The 16,771-nt window shown below is 39.8% G+C and overlaps 1 protein-coding gene across 1 annotated transcript in view; it reads left to right on the top strand.

The window, feature by feature from the left end:
- The window catches only part of TRPC7 (transient receptor potential cation channel subfamily C member 7), a 67,163-nt gene that overhangs the window by 32,174 nt on the left and 18,218 nt on the right, over positions 1 to 16,771 (top strand). The window contains exons 4-7 of the mRNA XM_083799156.1: positions 2,176 to 2,340; positions 6,616 to 6,832; positions 12,144 to 12,377; positions 14,259 to 14,523. Of these exons, the coding sequence (XP_083655282.1) occupies positions 2,176 to 2,340; positions 6,616 to 6,832; positions 12,144 to 12,377; positions 14,259 to 14,523 (881 nt within the window). The remainder of the gene's footprint in view (positions 1 to 2,175; positions 2,341 to 6,615; positions 6,833 to 12,143; positions 12,378 to 14,258; positions 14,524 to 16,771) is intronic.

The raw sequence follows: 16,771 nt of genomic DNA, 5'->3' as shown, positions 1-16,771 counted from the left end.
GGAAAAGATATCATCCAATGAGTTATCTACAGTCATCTCCAAAACATCCTCTTTATTTCTCTGTGCAAAACTGTTCTTTTGGACTCTCAATTCACACTAAAGGCTTTGAGAATTTTTTCCATGTTTTATTCAAAGCCACATCTCCTCCAGAGCTTACTTACCTGTAGCACAGAACGCTGACTTGGAGCTGTCAATGCGGCTGCGTCTTTCAGCAGCTCTCAAAAATGTCACGCTGGCAAATTTGTTATTTAAGCTGTCTTTTCACATTGGCATGTGATTTTTTTATTTTTTTTTTTTTAAGCCTTTTCAACTTAAAAAATATATGTAACTGATAGGCTGGAGAGAAGTGTTATATTTTTAGTAAATCATATAGGCATATATGGCATAAGGAAAAGAACGTGACCATCTACCAGAGTGTGTATGGCATGGGATCAGAAAAGCTGCTGCAGCCATTTCTGAAAGCAGAAACATTGGAAAGCAGCCTGCTTGATCTCACAGATCCTGATGGATCATCCTTATCAGCTTGGAGGACTTCTGACCAGGAGGTAAAGCACTTAATGTTTTTAAACGGCCACTTTTTGTGACGCTTGCAGTCCTCCCTATTTCTAGTGCTTCCACTTCAACCAAAGTACCTATCAAATTCCTTCACTCTGGAAGTTTTATTCAGTGAGAGGTAGTCATTCTTTCCTTTTTCTTTTTGAGAAACGTAGCTCCCCTACCCTGAAGCCTATCAAATTCATCTGAAGAAGCGTATTTTAAATGGTCATTAATGTGCTGTTAAAGAGGAAATGCACTATTCCACAGCCATCTTAACTGCTGTGCAACTGTATTTCATTGAGCACTAGCAATGAACTGGTCATTAAAAATCAAGTAACTGTTTTGTTATTATACAATCATCTAGAAAATAGTCCATTAGATTTCTGATGTGATCATCTTTGCAAAGACAATGAAGATGAAGACGCAGTTAGAATTTTCTGGTTTTCAGCTTTGTGTATCGCTTTTGTAGGATGCATTTGGATGAGCAATGTTTTTTCTAAGATGTATCTGGACTGACGGGTTTTTGGGGACAGCTGAAATACCTCCATCCGGTTGCAGGGAAAAGGGCTGGAGTGAGGCAACAGCTGTCAGACCTGGTGCGTGTCCACCATGCAACACACCCCTGTGTGGGGCCACAGCAACAACAGACCCCCCAGTGGCCTCCCCTTTTCTCCTCTTTCTGTAGTCTTCCAACCCTTCCCTCCCTCCAGAAAGTTCTGCTTTTTGAAATAGTGGAGGGTTTTACATTTCCCTTCTAAGAACTTTTATTCACCCATCAAACTCATAAATGAAACAGTCAGTTCTCCAAATGTAATCAGCTACATTAGCAACATATTTATTTTTCATCTTTTCTTTCAGTTATTTTCCTTTTAATTATTTTTCTTTGTTATTAAAGACAGTCACATGCTAAATTCAATCACTCTGAAGAATAATATGAAATAGAGAAGCTTAATCTTTTATTATAAAACTCTTTCAAGGGATCCAGTGGTGCTGTCATTTTCCCATTAAGAAATTGCCCTTTTCCGTTTGCTTCTTGCCTTTTCTTCTTCCTCTGAACAATAAGCTGATGAAGAATCTCAGTTGCAGGATACAAAATGTGTACTTTCTGTACCAGAGCACTTCCTTCTGCTTCTAAATTTGTCTTTTTGCCTGATCAGTAAAGAATGAACCATCGTTTTTGAAAGATGATTTGAGATAAAGTATTGAAAGTTATTCACTGCAAAATATCAGCCAGACCTCTTATGGGTTACAAGAGGAGAATAGTGCAGAATGGTTCATTTTAGGTCAATATGTAGTGAATAGATACAATATAATTTTAGGGCTGTGTTGAGCTCCTACTTTAATAGCCTATGTCTTTAGCAACTTCACAGAGATTTTTTGAGTTTGTCATCAAAGTGCCTCTCTGTTTCTTTTCTGAATCGTGAGGTGGACTGTCTTAGCTGCAGACCCTGACCCCACAGAGGTGCTTTGTCCATGCTGGCCACTGACAGATGTTGGGTTTGCAATCTTCTGTTTGTAACACCAAAAGCTACGTTGGACTACAAAGATGTGACATTCCACTGGGCATATTCAGCAGGTTGCTCACTGAAATCTCATTCTCTTCAGACAATGCTACTTATGCTTCTTTTTCTCTTACAGTTTGTTGCTCACCCCAACTGTCAGCAGCAATTACTCACCATGTGGTACGAAAACCTCTCAGGCTTACGGCAGCAATCTATAGCTGTGAAGTTTCTGGCTGTCTTCGGGGTCTCCATTGGCCTGCCCTTCCTCGCCATAGCCTACTGGATTGCTCCCTGCAGCAAGGTAAAAACTCCTTAAGTGCATGTTGTTGATGGTGACCTCTATTCAGGACCTGGAATGAAGTCACAGATGTTTCTGTGCCACTGTTGGAAGGTGAATAATGCTTATCTTCTAAAATTGCCTCAGAGGAGGGCTATCTTGAGGGATTGCTTGATAGACACAAATAGACCTGTTGCATGGTCTCAGGTTCATCTTCAAAATTAATGAAAGTAAGGTTGTGGAGGAAGGATAATTGAGACAACAGGTGAGAATAAAAAATAGGAACAATAATAAATGGAAAGGGGGTGACAACATGGGAGTGGGGTGAAGAAAGAATAGAAGAACCACCAAAATGGGGAATAACTAAAAGAAGAGTTTTGTTGCCCTTTAAGTTCACTCTGCTGTTTAGACTCTCATTACTTTTCTGTACTTTGTGTAAGAGATTTGTCCATTTTTCAAGGTTTCTTTCTTCCTTTTCTTCCTCCTTTCTGATCTTATATTTTCAGTTAGTGGAGCATTATTATGGCACGTGTGCCTGAAACTCAGGCAAGCCATGGTAGACAGCTTAGTGCTGGAGAGAAGACTAGACTTAATCATACAATCTTTACAGTTTTGAGGGAAAAGATGATGAAACTTGGAAAACTTCCATGTGCCTAAATATGGCCATGCTATATCTCACAGCATCAAATGGAGCAGGAGAGTTTTGCCAAGGCTTAGAGGTCACAGGGCCAGAACCAAACATTAGTTTGTGTAAAAGCCTGAGTTCTCTGTGGTTTGAACTCTGTAAGTAGGTTTCCATCTCAAGAGAAACTGCTCAAACGAGTTGAGATAAATAGGTATGTGGCAGAGTGATGAAAAGCTTTCTCACTACTCTTGGTAAAAGAAATATATATAGATAGAGAGAGAAAAAATGGTGGGAGGGGACGTTCAGCAACACCATCCATTACAAGGTAAAGTGTCCTCAGCAAGAGGGTTATCAAAGGTACTTAAATCTGATAGAAATGACCCCTGGCATTGATAATATTACTCAGTCTTGAAAGCAACTTCTTCCATTTCTTTCCAAAACCCAGCATGGAATTCTTTCTAACTTTGTCAAGCCCAAGAAGTTATAGATCCACCGACGGTTATTAAAGAAACCTTATAAATTCAAAAGATTCGTCTGGTAGTATAACCAGGCAAACCTTTTGGAAACAGTCTTCTTAGAACATCTGAGATAATAAAACATGTTTAAGTCTTGGTGTCCTTCAAAATATCTCCAAGACAAGTACTTTCTCTTAGAGTGCTTGAAAATGTAACTTAATTTTCTCAAGATATTTACCAACACAAAACCCCACAGCTTTAATGAATACTGGACAAGACTCCAGGGTTTCTCATGGAGAAGTACATGTGAAACCAGGGCTGCACTGTGGTTGGTTTTGGTTAGGCCACAGTGGGAATTTGTGTGTGAAAGTACTGTTGACTGCTTTAGGTCATAATTCAGTCTAGGAGGGATTTATGAAACTCTTTAATTTCCGTCACATCTGCTGAATGTCCTGTGAGCTGGCACACCAGCCAATAACTACGTTTGTGGTGTATTCTCAGAATTACAAGGTTTGTGTTTGAATAGAGTAATAGGTAAGGAGTACAGTTAGACTAGAAATAAGCAGAGAATTTAAATGGAAAATGTTTAAAAAAAAAAAAAAAAAGAGGCCAGAAAAAGAATCAAAATCTTGAAGTAAATTACTTTTGCAGGAGAAACAAGAAATGATTGAGAAAGTTATTTGGTTTTAATTTCGAGAGGAAGCCACAAAGCCACATTTAAAAAAAAAAAAAAAAAAAAAGAGAGACAGCACAACCCCCTTGGACTTTTCAGTGATTGTGATTTTGTTACACTAAACCTTTCATGCATTCTCAATTTTTAATGTCACTTTTTTTTTCTTCACACCACTTTAGATTTTGAAAAACCATATGTAACTTTCTATCCTAAAGTCAAATTGTAAGTTCTTTCATCAATTGTCTTTCAATGCATGGTTTGCCATTGATCGGAACAATGTAGTCTTGATTTTTGATTGGGGCCTTTGATATAAATAACTGAATATTGGCATAATGAATGCATTTTCCCCTTGTGAACTGAAAACTCACCCAAAATCGTCATTATTAAGTTCAAGGGCTGAGGGTTGACGCATGAGCATACTATTACTGCAGACAATCTTATGCAGGCAGCTATCCTATGAAAGGAAGGGGATGTTGAGAGACTTGTTTGTGATGCTCTGGACAGCCCGTTTCCCCTGGTCGCTTTTTATAAGTATTTTGCTTGTCTTCAAGTCACTAAAACAATTGTAATTTTACACAACTGGGTGAGAATTAAATATTTTTTTCCCTAGTAACAATCAACTAAAGATATTTAACTTAAATCAGTCCTGACCTCAAAGATACATGCTCTGGCAAAGAAGTTGCCTGACAGTGCCAGGACAGCTTCTGCAGCCCCCAGGGAAACCAAGGGGACAGACCCCAGGTGATAAAGCCACTTTCCTGGGCCTTTTTCACTGCCTTCATCTGATGCTATATTTTGTGATTATTTATGATATTATTCTGATGATATTTGAGTCAATCTCTAGTTCTGTTTTTAACCCCATAGGCCAAAGATTTAGTGAGTATGGCTTAAGGTTCTTTGTCTGGAGCTTTATCTCTCACCAGATTTTTTGCACAGGGCTAGGGCTGCGTTCAAGTTTTACTGTCAGGCACCCATTTCTCAGCTCAGACAGTGACACACACACCAAAAAAAAAAAAAAAAAAAAACTCTGTAATGCGAAATCCTGTTTATAAAAGCTGTACTGACAAATATTGCTGTGTATACCATTCTTAAGAGGCACTAGTCAAATTCTACTATTTCATATAGAATAATTTATATCTCAGAACAACTCATTTTCTTGAATCTGAGTAAATACATTTTCAAGCCTTTACTCTCTAATTGAAAATCTTCTTTAATGAAGCTCTGTGGTCTATTATATACAATACCAAATACTATTCCCAAAAATTTAGTAAGTAGAATTAACCGGAGTTTGCAACTGAACTCTTAAGTCTTCTTTCACATTCAGTTGCACAGCATTATGTTTATTAAAAGCAATTTTAGGGTCAGTTTTTCATTCACCTCTGGATAGATGAAGTGTTGGCACAAAACTTGTGGAGTGGAAGCCTACCCTGTCCTGAAATGTCTGTATTGACTTATCCATCTCATGGAGATTGAGACTCTGAAACAAACTGCTGGTTTATATGTTGTTCTCCAGAACGTTTTACTGGTGATCAATAGAGAAGATAAGAGTTAGGATGGAAAAATTGCACAGTCTGCTGCTCAAAAATGTAATGACAAGAGCAAGCATGTCTGCTTGGCCTGCCTGCAGAGTTTCACAAAGTATCACCTTTCTTCTGTAGTCCACTGAAGTCCATTCAAATGCTACAGAAGTAACAGAGATAATTGATAAGCAGCTTTCATTATCTGGGTTGTTCTTCAGCTTTATTGTAGCCATGCTGGGGATTTACGAACCATAGCTTCCACTGGGACAGACTCAGTATCGTTTATGCACTGGAACTGTAATGATTCGGTTCACCTACATTCTACAACAATCTTTGTCAAGCTTCTGCTATGAACACAGTATTGAAAATAAAGTGATTTTTTTTTTCTTTTTGATATTTCTATCTTCATTTGTTCCTCTATCTTGGAGCTGAGATTAATGTACATTAGGAAAACTTTGTTTCACTATCACATTTTTTGTATTTTCTTTTTTATGTGTCTGTATGCTTCTTCTGATACAGATAGGATATTAGGTCTTGAAATGAGCTATTATCTTAAGAATTAATCTTTGTATTCACATTCTGTCAGCATTTCTGTCATCCTAACAGTGGCAGGCAGACACTTCCGTGCAGTCCTATTCCGATGAAAGATCAAATTTTGATTTAATAAAGTAATTGAGAAATTGATACATACAAGTAGTTACCCACCTTGAGTTTAACTGTGTCATGTTGCTTGGAAAAAATATCGTGTTGTCATAAAGCATTAGACTGACTGGAAGAATTGATGCTTCATTACTTTTCACAGCATAATTTAAACTGCAAGACAGAACATCTAGTCATAGCAAAGAATAACTTGAAAAAATCTAAAACTCATTGAGTTCAAGATCTAGAATTCATTTCTGAATTTTTGTTAAAATTTGATCCTTTTTACCTTGGGCAAATGGTTAAAATTTTATAGGAAAAAACTTCCAGAGTGTAGTTGAAAAAAAAAACATAAAAATCTGATGGCTTTTGTACATTTCATTTCAGTTGGGACGGACCCTCCGAAGTCCTTTCATGAAGTTTGTGGCACATGCTGTTTCTTTCACAATCTTCCTTGGACTGTTAGTAGTAAATGCTTCAGATCGGTTCGAAGGAGTAAAAAATCTTCCCAATGAAACCATCACGGATCATCCAAAACAAATATTTAGAGTCAAAACAACACAGTTCTCATGGACAGAATTGCTGATCATGAAGTGGGTATTGGGTAAGCAAAACCAAAATATCTACAAGTACTCCAGGGAAATTAAACATGACTATGAATAGTGTGATAGACAGTGATATGCCAAAGAGAGAAAGAAAATAAATAAATAAATAAATAAATAAAATGAATAATGCTTAGCAAATTGCCACTTTTCTAATTTTTCATTTTCCATGTTGAATGTTATAGATGGTATTTGTTTGCCCTACTTGTTTTAATCACTGTGTCTTAAAGAATGTAGTACTCTATGTAGTCATAGTAACCTACAGCTTCTCTGTAGGACATCGCTGTACCTAAAGTGAGTAAAAAAAAGGTGTTTTTTGGGAAATGAATGACTAGCCTGTTTTATTACCCTGCCATAAAACCCTGTTGTAACTCATTGAACCTCAGTTTCCTCATCTGTAAAATAGGTATATTATTTTTATTTGGTATTTTGTAAAGCACTCTGAGATCTAGTGATGAAAATTACTGGGTAAATAAGGGCTGGATTTTATGAAATTTATACTATGATTTTTTTTTTTTTTTTTTTAACCGATGAAGTTATCCAAAAATTCTAAGTTATGGATTCATTTGGATGAATCCTTCAAGTGCAAAACTATGTCACATGCACAAGTTAAACTTCTTGGGAGTTTTAGGAAGACTCAGACGTATTACTTTTGCTATAAGCACAATTAATCCCTGGCAGATCAGCTACTTTGAACCACTAATCTAAACAAGCTCAGAAGGATTTATAGGGAAATTGAGCTTATCAACGCTGCAGAATCTTTATGTACCTCTTCTATATCTGTTTTTACTCATCACCATGATTTTGATTATTTTGTTACAGAAGGACAAATAATTCCATGGTTCTATAAGCACTGATGGCATTAAACTGCTCTGAAAAATAGGACAGGACTGCTCTATCTGATGACTTCCTGGCCACCATTTCTTTGTTCCCTGTCCTCACAATAAGCAGAATCCCATACAGGATATTAGACAAGGAAAAAAAAATGAATAGATGTCAGACTGGATAGAGTAAGTCTGTAAGAGATATTTTAAAAATGATATTAAAGCAGTTGGACAAGATGATTAGATTTTAGCCTAGGTATTCTTTTCTTATAGGCAGTAGGTATCTGCCTGCCTGGTGAGTTCCTGAAAGATGAAGAAAACATTTCATTTAAAGCAAGGGTTTTCACTTTCCTGGCAGAAGAAAGGTGATTCATTGTACAGACTTCTGAATATAATGAGATTTTCTAATGACTGCCTGCATCTGCACTGACAGACTTCTCTGGCCATTTTACCTATCTGCCTACATAGATAATATTTCAGCAATACTACAGTGAAATTCTCGTGTACACAGCCAGTGGACAGCTGTGCTGGGGATTTGGGCACCTGCTGTGGTCCTGAATGTGACCCCTCAAATTTAAGAACTGTCAAAGTATGAAGCGTCATGAACTGCCCAAACTTTTGGTGCAAAAATATTATAGATATTAGAAATATACATATGTAAGTGTAAATATAATTAAATAAAAGTAAATGTTATAGATAAATATCACAGGCAAAGATAGCAAGACATGCTTTCCAAAGAGATAAATGTAAGTAGATAGTAAGTATATGCTGAAGTGTAAGAAAACCCTTAGGTACTAAATATGCATAGATGTATTTAATCCTGCTTGGCAACATCTGCAGCTGCTCTCTTCAGTCTCAAGAGCATAGGCGTGTTACCTAGATTTCAGTTCACAGTACAATTAAAAAGTGAAATTTTATTTATTCTCAGCTTGTAAATTCCTTCCTCCTGTTTCTGTACTTTCTCTTTTCTCCTTCATACTATGACAGCAATGATGAATGCTGATGACACCTTATTTGTTCCAACCATAGCAGATGATTTTTGAGCAATTAGTTTACAGGTCCCTGCTCTTGGTTCATTTTTGGGGAGAAAAATTGGCTGTCTGAGTTATTTGGCTGTCAACCACAAAATAATGATGCATGTTCAGAATAGCATTATTTGAGGATAATGTGACACATTAACATAACGTACTGTGGCCATGAGTGAGTACAACCTGTAATAGCACACCCTGCAATTAATCTTCCTGCAGATATGAAAATTGACCCACATGTATATACTGTAAAAGAAAACTACCAGTGCAAGAATTTCAAGCTGCAGTTAGGCAAAAAGCTCACATTGCCATGTCTGGTTCCCAACTGTTTGTAATGGAGGTGAGTAATGGAGTAAGCCAAACAGAGGCAAACAAATTTCAGCCAGGCAAACACTTCATCCTGCTTAAAAGTCTATATCAGTGTCTTTATTTTCCATTAGCCTGCAGTTCTGAAATTGCTATAAAGCATTGTTGGATCAGCCAGGTAGTGTTGGTAGCCCATTTAGCATCCCTGTGAACGGCCAGATAAGGAATAGCATTTTAGATGAGAAAATGCTGTTTTGGTCTCACTTTTCTTTGTTACAAATGAGAGTTCCAGGGCTGCTGCTGACAGACCCGTCAGCACAGAGAAATATGGCAATGTTGTTGTACAAGAATTTGCCCCTTGGTCCATAGCCTTGCAGTGCTGGGCACAGCAATTTAAACTCATGCACCTGCGGCTCATCATTCCTTGGCTACCTCTCTCCCCTTGCATCCCAGTTTTCCCATTTCTTCTGTGAGGAAGGCTGGGATTTTCTGTGTGAGCGATAGGCTAAAAATGTTCACTGAAAGCAGAGAGATTTCATTTAGAGAGACAAATTCCCTGTTGCAAAAGCAGCAGAGGAAGCAGTTAAGCTCTGGGTGGACGTAATCTGAGCACCACTGCCTCTGCTAATCCTACAGCCTTTGGCAGATCCAGGAAGGCTCAAAGTAGGTTCTCCAACACCGGTTGCTCGTGATTTATGTATCAGGCCAGTGGATATAAAAATCTGACAAACTGTTCCTCTTTGTGCACAGGTGGTGAACAGTGCTTCTTGCATGCTTCCATTTTTCTCCTAGACAGGCTGTGCCTGTAGCTTGACCCTCCCCTGCTGACACAGAAGAGCTCGTCAAGGTGACATTTCCAGTTATCCTCACTGTGGAATAGCAGGCATGAGAGACCTCCAGAAACTGGAGAGCAGAAGCTGCTCATATCACCACTCTGTGCGTCAAAGTCAGGGAAACAACCTCTCCCAGAGCCATCAAGGGGCCTCAGAAACACCACTATTGAAATGCCAGCACACCCTGAAAAGTCTGCTTTAACCTAGCTGCCTGCCCTTATCTCTGTTCTCATGTCCTGTCTTATGTTTGATCCCCTGAATTTTAGCAGCTTTCTCTCTCCTCAATATTTTTATTTTAGAAGCTTTGAATTACTCCTCCACAATGTATATGCAATTACCCAGCAGCACTGACCACATAGTTACTGTAACTTATCTACTTGTCCTGAATAGACATTTTTCCATATGTATGGATAAAAAATGACTGTCACGTAGTTGGCAAAAAGAATGATGTAAATTATAGGCCAATAGTGTGATACTTTCACAGAGTGATTCTAATTTTAGTCAGTCTACTCAGTTTTAGACACGTCTCACTTCATTAATGTGTGACTTAGGTATATTAAGTGACCGAGATTAGAAATAAATTTGGGTGGGAGAGTTAATATTTAAACCAGGAAAGACATTTATGGGCATCAGGGAAGAACTGCTGTGTTTGGCAATGACGTGCAAGTAATATCTCCTGAAGTACTTTAGTACTTTTTATATGGTGTGCACACGTAATGTGCAGCCCAATGTTTCACATCTATCACTTCTGGGACTCGTTTTTTTAAGATAGAAACGTGTTTCTTTAATATTTCATCCTCACTCCAGGACAGTTCCTGAGAAACCAATTCTTTCACCTTCTGCCTTAGGCTATTTATTATTAAATCTCACCATGGTGAGTGACGGCTGGGGATGAAGTTCTTGCTTTTACTCAGCCGTGCACCTGTGGACACGAGCAGAAGAGCTGGGAGGCTCCTCTCCTGCCCTCCCCCTGCTCAGCACTCAGCAGACCACAGGCTGTCTCCCAGGACAGACCTATAGGAGCCATAATCTATATCACAGCACAGCTATTGAAATCTGCCTGGAGATCCCAAGGCTCCGAGGTCACAGGCTAGCAGTGCCTTAGAAAGCTAGTTTAGTTTTCCTTTGCCTTCCAAAGCCTTCCCAGGGCACGGGGACTGACAGCAGCTGCTCTGCATTCCTCCAGCCTCCAGTTAGATGCACGCTGTCTTGTTTCCTTCCCTATAACCAACCTCTGGCTGTGCCCCGTGGGACACCGTGTGCTTCCAGGAGTCTCTGAAGTAGCCGAGCAAATGCATTTACACGCCTCACCCTGAGAGCTTCCAGCAAAGAGGCTGAAGAAGAGTTCATAAAAAGGACAAGGTTGCAGGAGGCCGCATGGAAATTGGCAGGCCCTGCTCCTGCTTGATTAAAAGTGAATTTTGCTGCTGCTATGGAAACAGGATTGAAGGAAATATTTATAATTATCAGTGGGTAAATTATTGCAACGTTTTATCTAGTCAGAAGCGAGATTTTGGCCCCAGAGCCTTGCTGTGACTGAGAGTCAGGCAAGCTGGTGAATCTGACCTGAACATTTGGCTCCAGTTTGCCCAGTGAATTTGCCTGTCCTCCTCAGCACTACCCAGTAGAAGATGGATGTCAAAATATTTGAATTTTCTGGCTTTGGCATTTGGATTTATCTGTAACTTTATTGTTAGAAGGGTTCTAAATTTAGGCTAAACTCAGGATTTTTGAAGTGGTAAAGCAGACTTTAGTGTCTGGAAATTCATTATTATTTAATATATAAAACTTCATGAAAAGTTCTGCAATGGCAGAACTTCTGGCTTTGCTTTTCTCTGATCAGATGGTATTTGCTGCTAGATCAGAATTCCTTTCACAAAGCGGTTTCCGTTTTCAAAATGGACTCACCCTCTGGGTTAGCAGAGGAAAAAGCTCCAGTAGAGCAAGCAACACCACCTTCAGTGGCCCAATTTAGCATGAAGATTTTGGAGAGAAGAGAGGAAACCTGTGGTTTTTTCCAAGTAGATCAGCTGTAGATGTCTTCAGTATTTGAGAACCATGCTTTCCCTGACAGCATCAAAAACCTATTTTACCTTTTAATAATATAGTGAAATTTTAAGCTCAAAGGCTTAAAAGATTTTTATTTATTTATTTATTTATTTTAAGATGACATATGAAGTATTCTCTTGAGAAATTCAGTTTAACTGTAGAATTGTTTGCTTTGGTCTTAGAAGCACCAGTAACCAGGCGGCAGTGGGGCTGTCTGAATCCCCAAAGTACCTTCTGTTTCTGCTGGTTAAAAATGCTCTGGCCTTTCCACAGGCATGATATGGTCAGAGTGTAAGGAGATTTGGGAAGAAGGTCCACGAGAATATGTGTTGCATCTCTGGAACCTGCTGGACTTTGGGATGCTGTCCATCTTCGTGGCATCATTCACCGCCAGGTTCATGGCTTTTCTCAAAGCAACCGAAGCACAACAGTACGTAGATCAGTACGTTCAAGATGATGACCTCAATAATGTCACCCTTCCCCCTGAAGTTGCTTACTTTACTTATGGTAAGATGTTTTTTGCTATCTAATGCTTCCTGTTCTTTAAGGCTTATGTGTGGTACTGATGAAAATACCTTTCTTTTTTTGTGGTATTTATGAAGGTTATTTTCAAATTAAAATAAGTTATTCTGAGATCTACCCATTCCAGCCATCTTCACAAACAGCCCAAAGAAATAAAGAACCGAGACTCGTTGAGTCTCTTATAAGGCTAAGTCAATCACATCTTTACAAAATAGTTTGAATAACAAATAATCAGGAACCGGGAGTGAGCAAGATATAATTTAAACTACAGATGAATGAACCTGCTCCATTTTCCAAATCCAAGAGAAAGGACGTGAAAACAAATACAAGATCTGGAGCTGAATTTCTAACTGGTGGTGTGCTGCGCATCTCTGCTAAAACCAACGCCTGTGTAATAGACACAGAAACACAAAGTACACCCATAAGCTGCTCCTTCTAGAGAAAATCTTTATTTTGGAGATCCTATATCATCTGTAAGTTTTAACATTTGGAAATACAAGCAATAGTATAGCCTTGACAACATTATTTTTGATGGCTGAAATGGTTCTTTGATATTCACAAATGAATAGAGCTTTGTGCCCTATATGTAGGGGCTGGACTCAAAGCACAACTCTGCAAGCTTGAGACGTGACCCTGGGCAAAATCTGTGGGGACTTTGCTCATGGAGGGCTGCAGGATCTACAGATCTGGGCACAGAGGAGCACCCTTTGCTCCCTAGGGTTGCAAGACAATGTTCTAGCAATGTGCTTGGGGCTGGAAAAGCAGATCCAGGCTGTCAGATTTCATCCACTGTGGGCTTGCACCATGCAGCACCAGAGATGTGCCCTGACCCCACATCAGGGTGCACAGCCACAGGTTTGCTGACGGGGTGAGCTGGCACTGGCTCATTCTCCTGCTTGGTGTGGCCCCCCTGCAGGTAAGCATGCCCCTCCCTGCCAGGGCAAGCAAGAGGCTTCTGAACTTACACTGTGGTTTGCCTCTCTCTGGTTTGCTGCTGACCCATTTAAAGTCAGTTCATGCTACAAAGATGCAAAAGGTCTAGAACAGAATGTCACAACCAGATTCTGTGAATTCCTCCATCTGCTTCTTGTCCTTGGGTTCAGATTACTGAAAATAATGCCTGAGTTTACTGCTGTGTCCTTAAAGATGTCATATGTTTTAGCTCTGAGTCAATACTTTTGTCGAGTAGCTCAGCTGATGCAATGACACTTATAAGCTATATTAATATAAATGTTCAAATTTTCAGTAGATTAAACAAATGATGCATATCTGGTATCAACCAGAGGATTTTCAAAGTAGAAATATTAGAATGATTACATTGCCAGAATTGGTTTTAATTTAAAGATAACACAAAGATAATACACTTGATGGCTATATCTGCTTTATCTGAACAAATCCAAGCCTCCTTGTCTAATGGCAGGGAGAGAGGTCTCAGCCTCCCTAATGTTTTCTTATATTCCTTATATTGACACAGTGCCATGTATTCAAAGCTATGGCCAAATTCCACTGCGTTGTGGTTTTAGTTTTCCATCTCAAGGGCTTCAGCTGGAAAAGGAACCGCACAATTTATGTTCAACTAGGAAACTGAAAATACCAAATTTGTTTAAAGCCATGTTATTTATTTGCTGTGCGACTGTGGTAAATCCCAGTGACTTGCTCATTTCTCTCATCTTTTCCATGTGAAAAATACAACTATATCTTATCCATCCTTGTAAAGCATGCTTAGGACTTCAGTAACCAGTTATTTCAAACCTTCCTTTTTTCACCTGGCCAAACCCAAGATTCTGCCTTCAAAAGGGATCATTTATCATCATAACCATCTGCTTCGTTTCATTACTAATACCTAATGTACGTGTATTGTTTTAGCCAGGAACAAGTGGCTTCCCTCGGATCCTCAGATCATTTCAGAAGGACTGTATGCAATAGCTGTGGTACTCAGCTTCTCCCGCATTGCTTACATTCTTCCAGCCAACGAAAGCTTCGGCCCCCTGCAGATCTCTCTGGGGAGGACTGTGAAGGATATCTTCAAGTTCATGGTCATCTTCATCATGGTGTTCCTGGCCTTCATGATTGGAATGTTCAACCTTTACTCTTACTACCTTGGTGCGAAATACAACCCAGCTTTTACAACGTGAGTACATGAGGAAAAGTGGCTGCTCTTGCAGGGCTCAGTCCATCCTGGTCCATTACTGCTGCTGGGTCTGCTCAGATAGTCAGGGTGCTTCCAAACACTCTTCTGCTGTTAGTTCTGTAAAGACCATGTGAGGTGCTCGGCTGAAAACAGAGAAGTGTCTGGATAGCAGGTGATTCTGTATGCAAACATAAGTCCAGCTCTTAGACATGCTTAAACATATCTTTGTGTTCTTATTCCTCTTTCTGTGAGCCCAACAATTTTAATTCTCCCTTCATCATCAGCTGCTCCCTTCTTATTTCTGCCAGGGCTGCCTACATTCCTTTTTGGCCCTCATTCCTTAAGTCCAGTTATCTCTCTATCCAACCAACACACTCGTTCAGCTCAATTCTCTCCCAAAAAACACTGCTTTTCATCTCAAGCAGAGATGAGCCCAAAACGTATCTGCATGGCTCTGCAGGGCCAGTGTTTGCAGGGTTAGAGCTTCCAAATGTGCAAGATATGCATAGGGTTACAAAGAAGGCTGGAAATGATGCAACTAATGGGTTTTATACGCCCTCCCCACCTCTTCTTATTTGCGTATTTTATTTTCTTGCAAATAATTAATGATATTTTATAAGAATTCTGCCATTTTGTAATTTTTTAGAAATTGTATGCTCTGTTCGTTTCAGAGAGCTATCCAAAGTTTCTCTTCTAGCTGCGTGGGGAAGTCAGATCCAGACTTTGGCTGGGAAACTCGTACCACAGCCTCCAGTCCTGGCAGCCAGTTCAAGGCCTGAGCTTGGGGAGATGGGTAGTTCAGAAATGGTTATTTCTGGAAATCAAAATAACAGATCAGGAAAACGTTCTGTGAGATGTTCAGGAAATTTTCAGTTTCTCTGTTTCTCTATTAACAGTGCAGGGCAGCAGCCTCCCTCTTGTGTACTGGAACTTACCTGCAATGCCACCATGGGAGGTTTCAGAGGTGGGAACAACCCAGTGCCCTGCTGTACCTACAGAAATGTCCCTTAATACCAGAGGAGAGCCTTCTTCCTTGCACCAGCAGAGCACTGCAGCAGGCAGCTTTGTGTGCACACAAAATCACCGTGACAGTGGGACTGGGGGCGCAGTGGGGACTTCCCTTCCCATATGCCAACCTGTGAGGGAGGAGGAAAGCTGGGTGTGATGTTTTCCCCTTGCTGTGATCTGCCCTTAAGGCAACCGTGCCACACTGGAAATTCCTGAGCTGCAGAGCAGGCAGCAGCTGGCATTTGATGTGTCATTTCTCTAACGTGTCACACAGTGAGCTGGGGGCTTAGCTTGTAACTCCTCTAGGAGAAATGACCTTTTCAACATCATTTCTCCTGCAAGTGGCTGTTTCCTTCCAAATGCTCAGGAGCCAGTTTTACCACCCTACTCTTTTGTGTAACATGTACTTTGTACCCTAATGTTTAAATTTTCTGATTGAGCCAAATATGCCTTCTGAACCTTTCCTGTAACCTCAGGATACATTCTAATGGAAGGATTTATGAGGCTAGACGCAATTACATTTATCTGTGCTTGGTAGTAAGGTAGAAGAAAATTGAGTGTGTGGGATGTGACATGCTGCGTATTTGAAAAGGAGATGTCCTTGAAGCACAAGAGGTAATGAGAAGTTGAGTCGATACCATCCCTGGTTGCCTCAGCAAGGGTCTTCAGTACGAGCCCCAGGCACGCCACTGGAGCACCCCGTTAACAAATTCCAGTCTCCAATGCAGTGGTGGTAACTGTCCGAGTAACACGCATGACCCAGGTGGGTCTTCCAGGATTTAATGTCTTTTGATGGAAATAATGAGTAAACGTTGACCAAAATGAGGACTGCTCACTGGACTAAAGATCGCTTAAATGCCCACGGGATGTCTGGGCTGGGGAGAGTCTTGTCAAAAGGCAGTGCTCTTCCTCCTTAATTTCAGGCTTGTGATTACCTATCCTATCCTGGAGGGACTTCATTTTGTTATGAAGCAAATTTTCCATAAACATTATTTTTCCTTTTAAGAATTTGGAAAAGATTTAAAATAGACTTACTGTCTTCTGATTACTTAAGCACACGGGAGTGTCAAATGATGATGAGTGAAAATGAGATTCTTTCATCATATGAAACAAAGACTGTAGATTAATATTCATCCTAAAAATCCTTCTCAGACATCTCATTCAACAAACTAGAATCCTTGAGATGTACAGTCCCAAACAATTTTAGTAAGCTATTAACAACATTATATTGGCAGACAGG

Source organism: Anser anser (genome assembly GCF_964211835.1).
Source record: "Anser anser genome assembly, chromosome: 14".
Taxonomy (NCBI): Eukaryota; Metazoa; Chordata; class Aves; order Anseriformes; family Anatidae; genus Anser; species Anser anser.
This window is presented reverse-complemented; position numbering and strand designations above follow the sequence as displayed.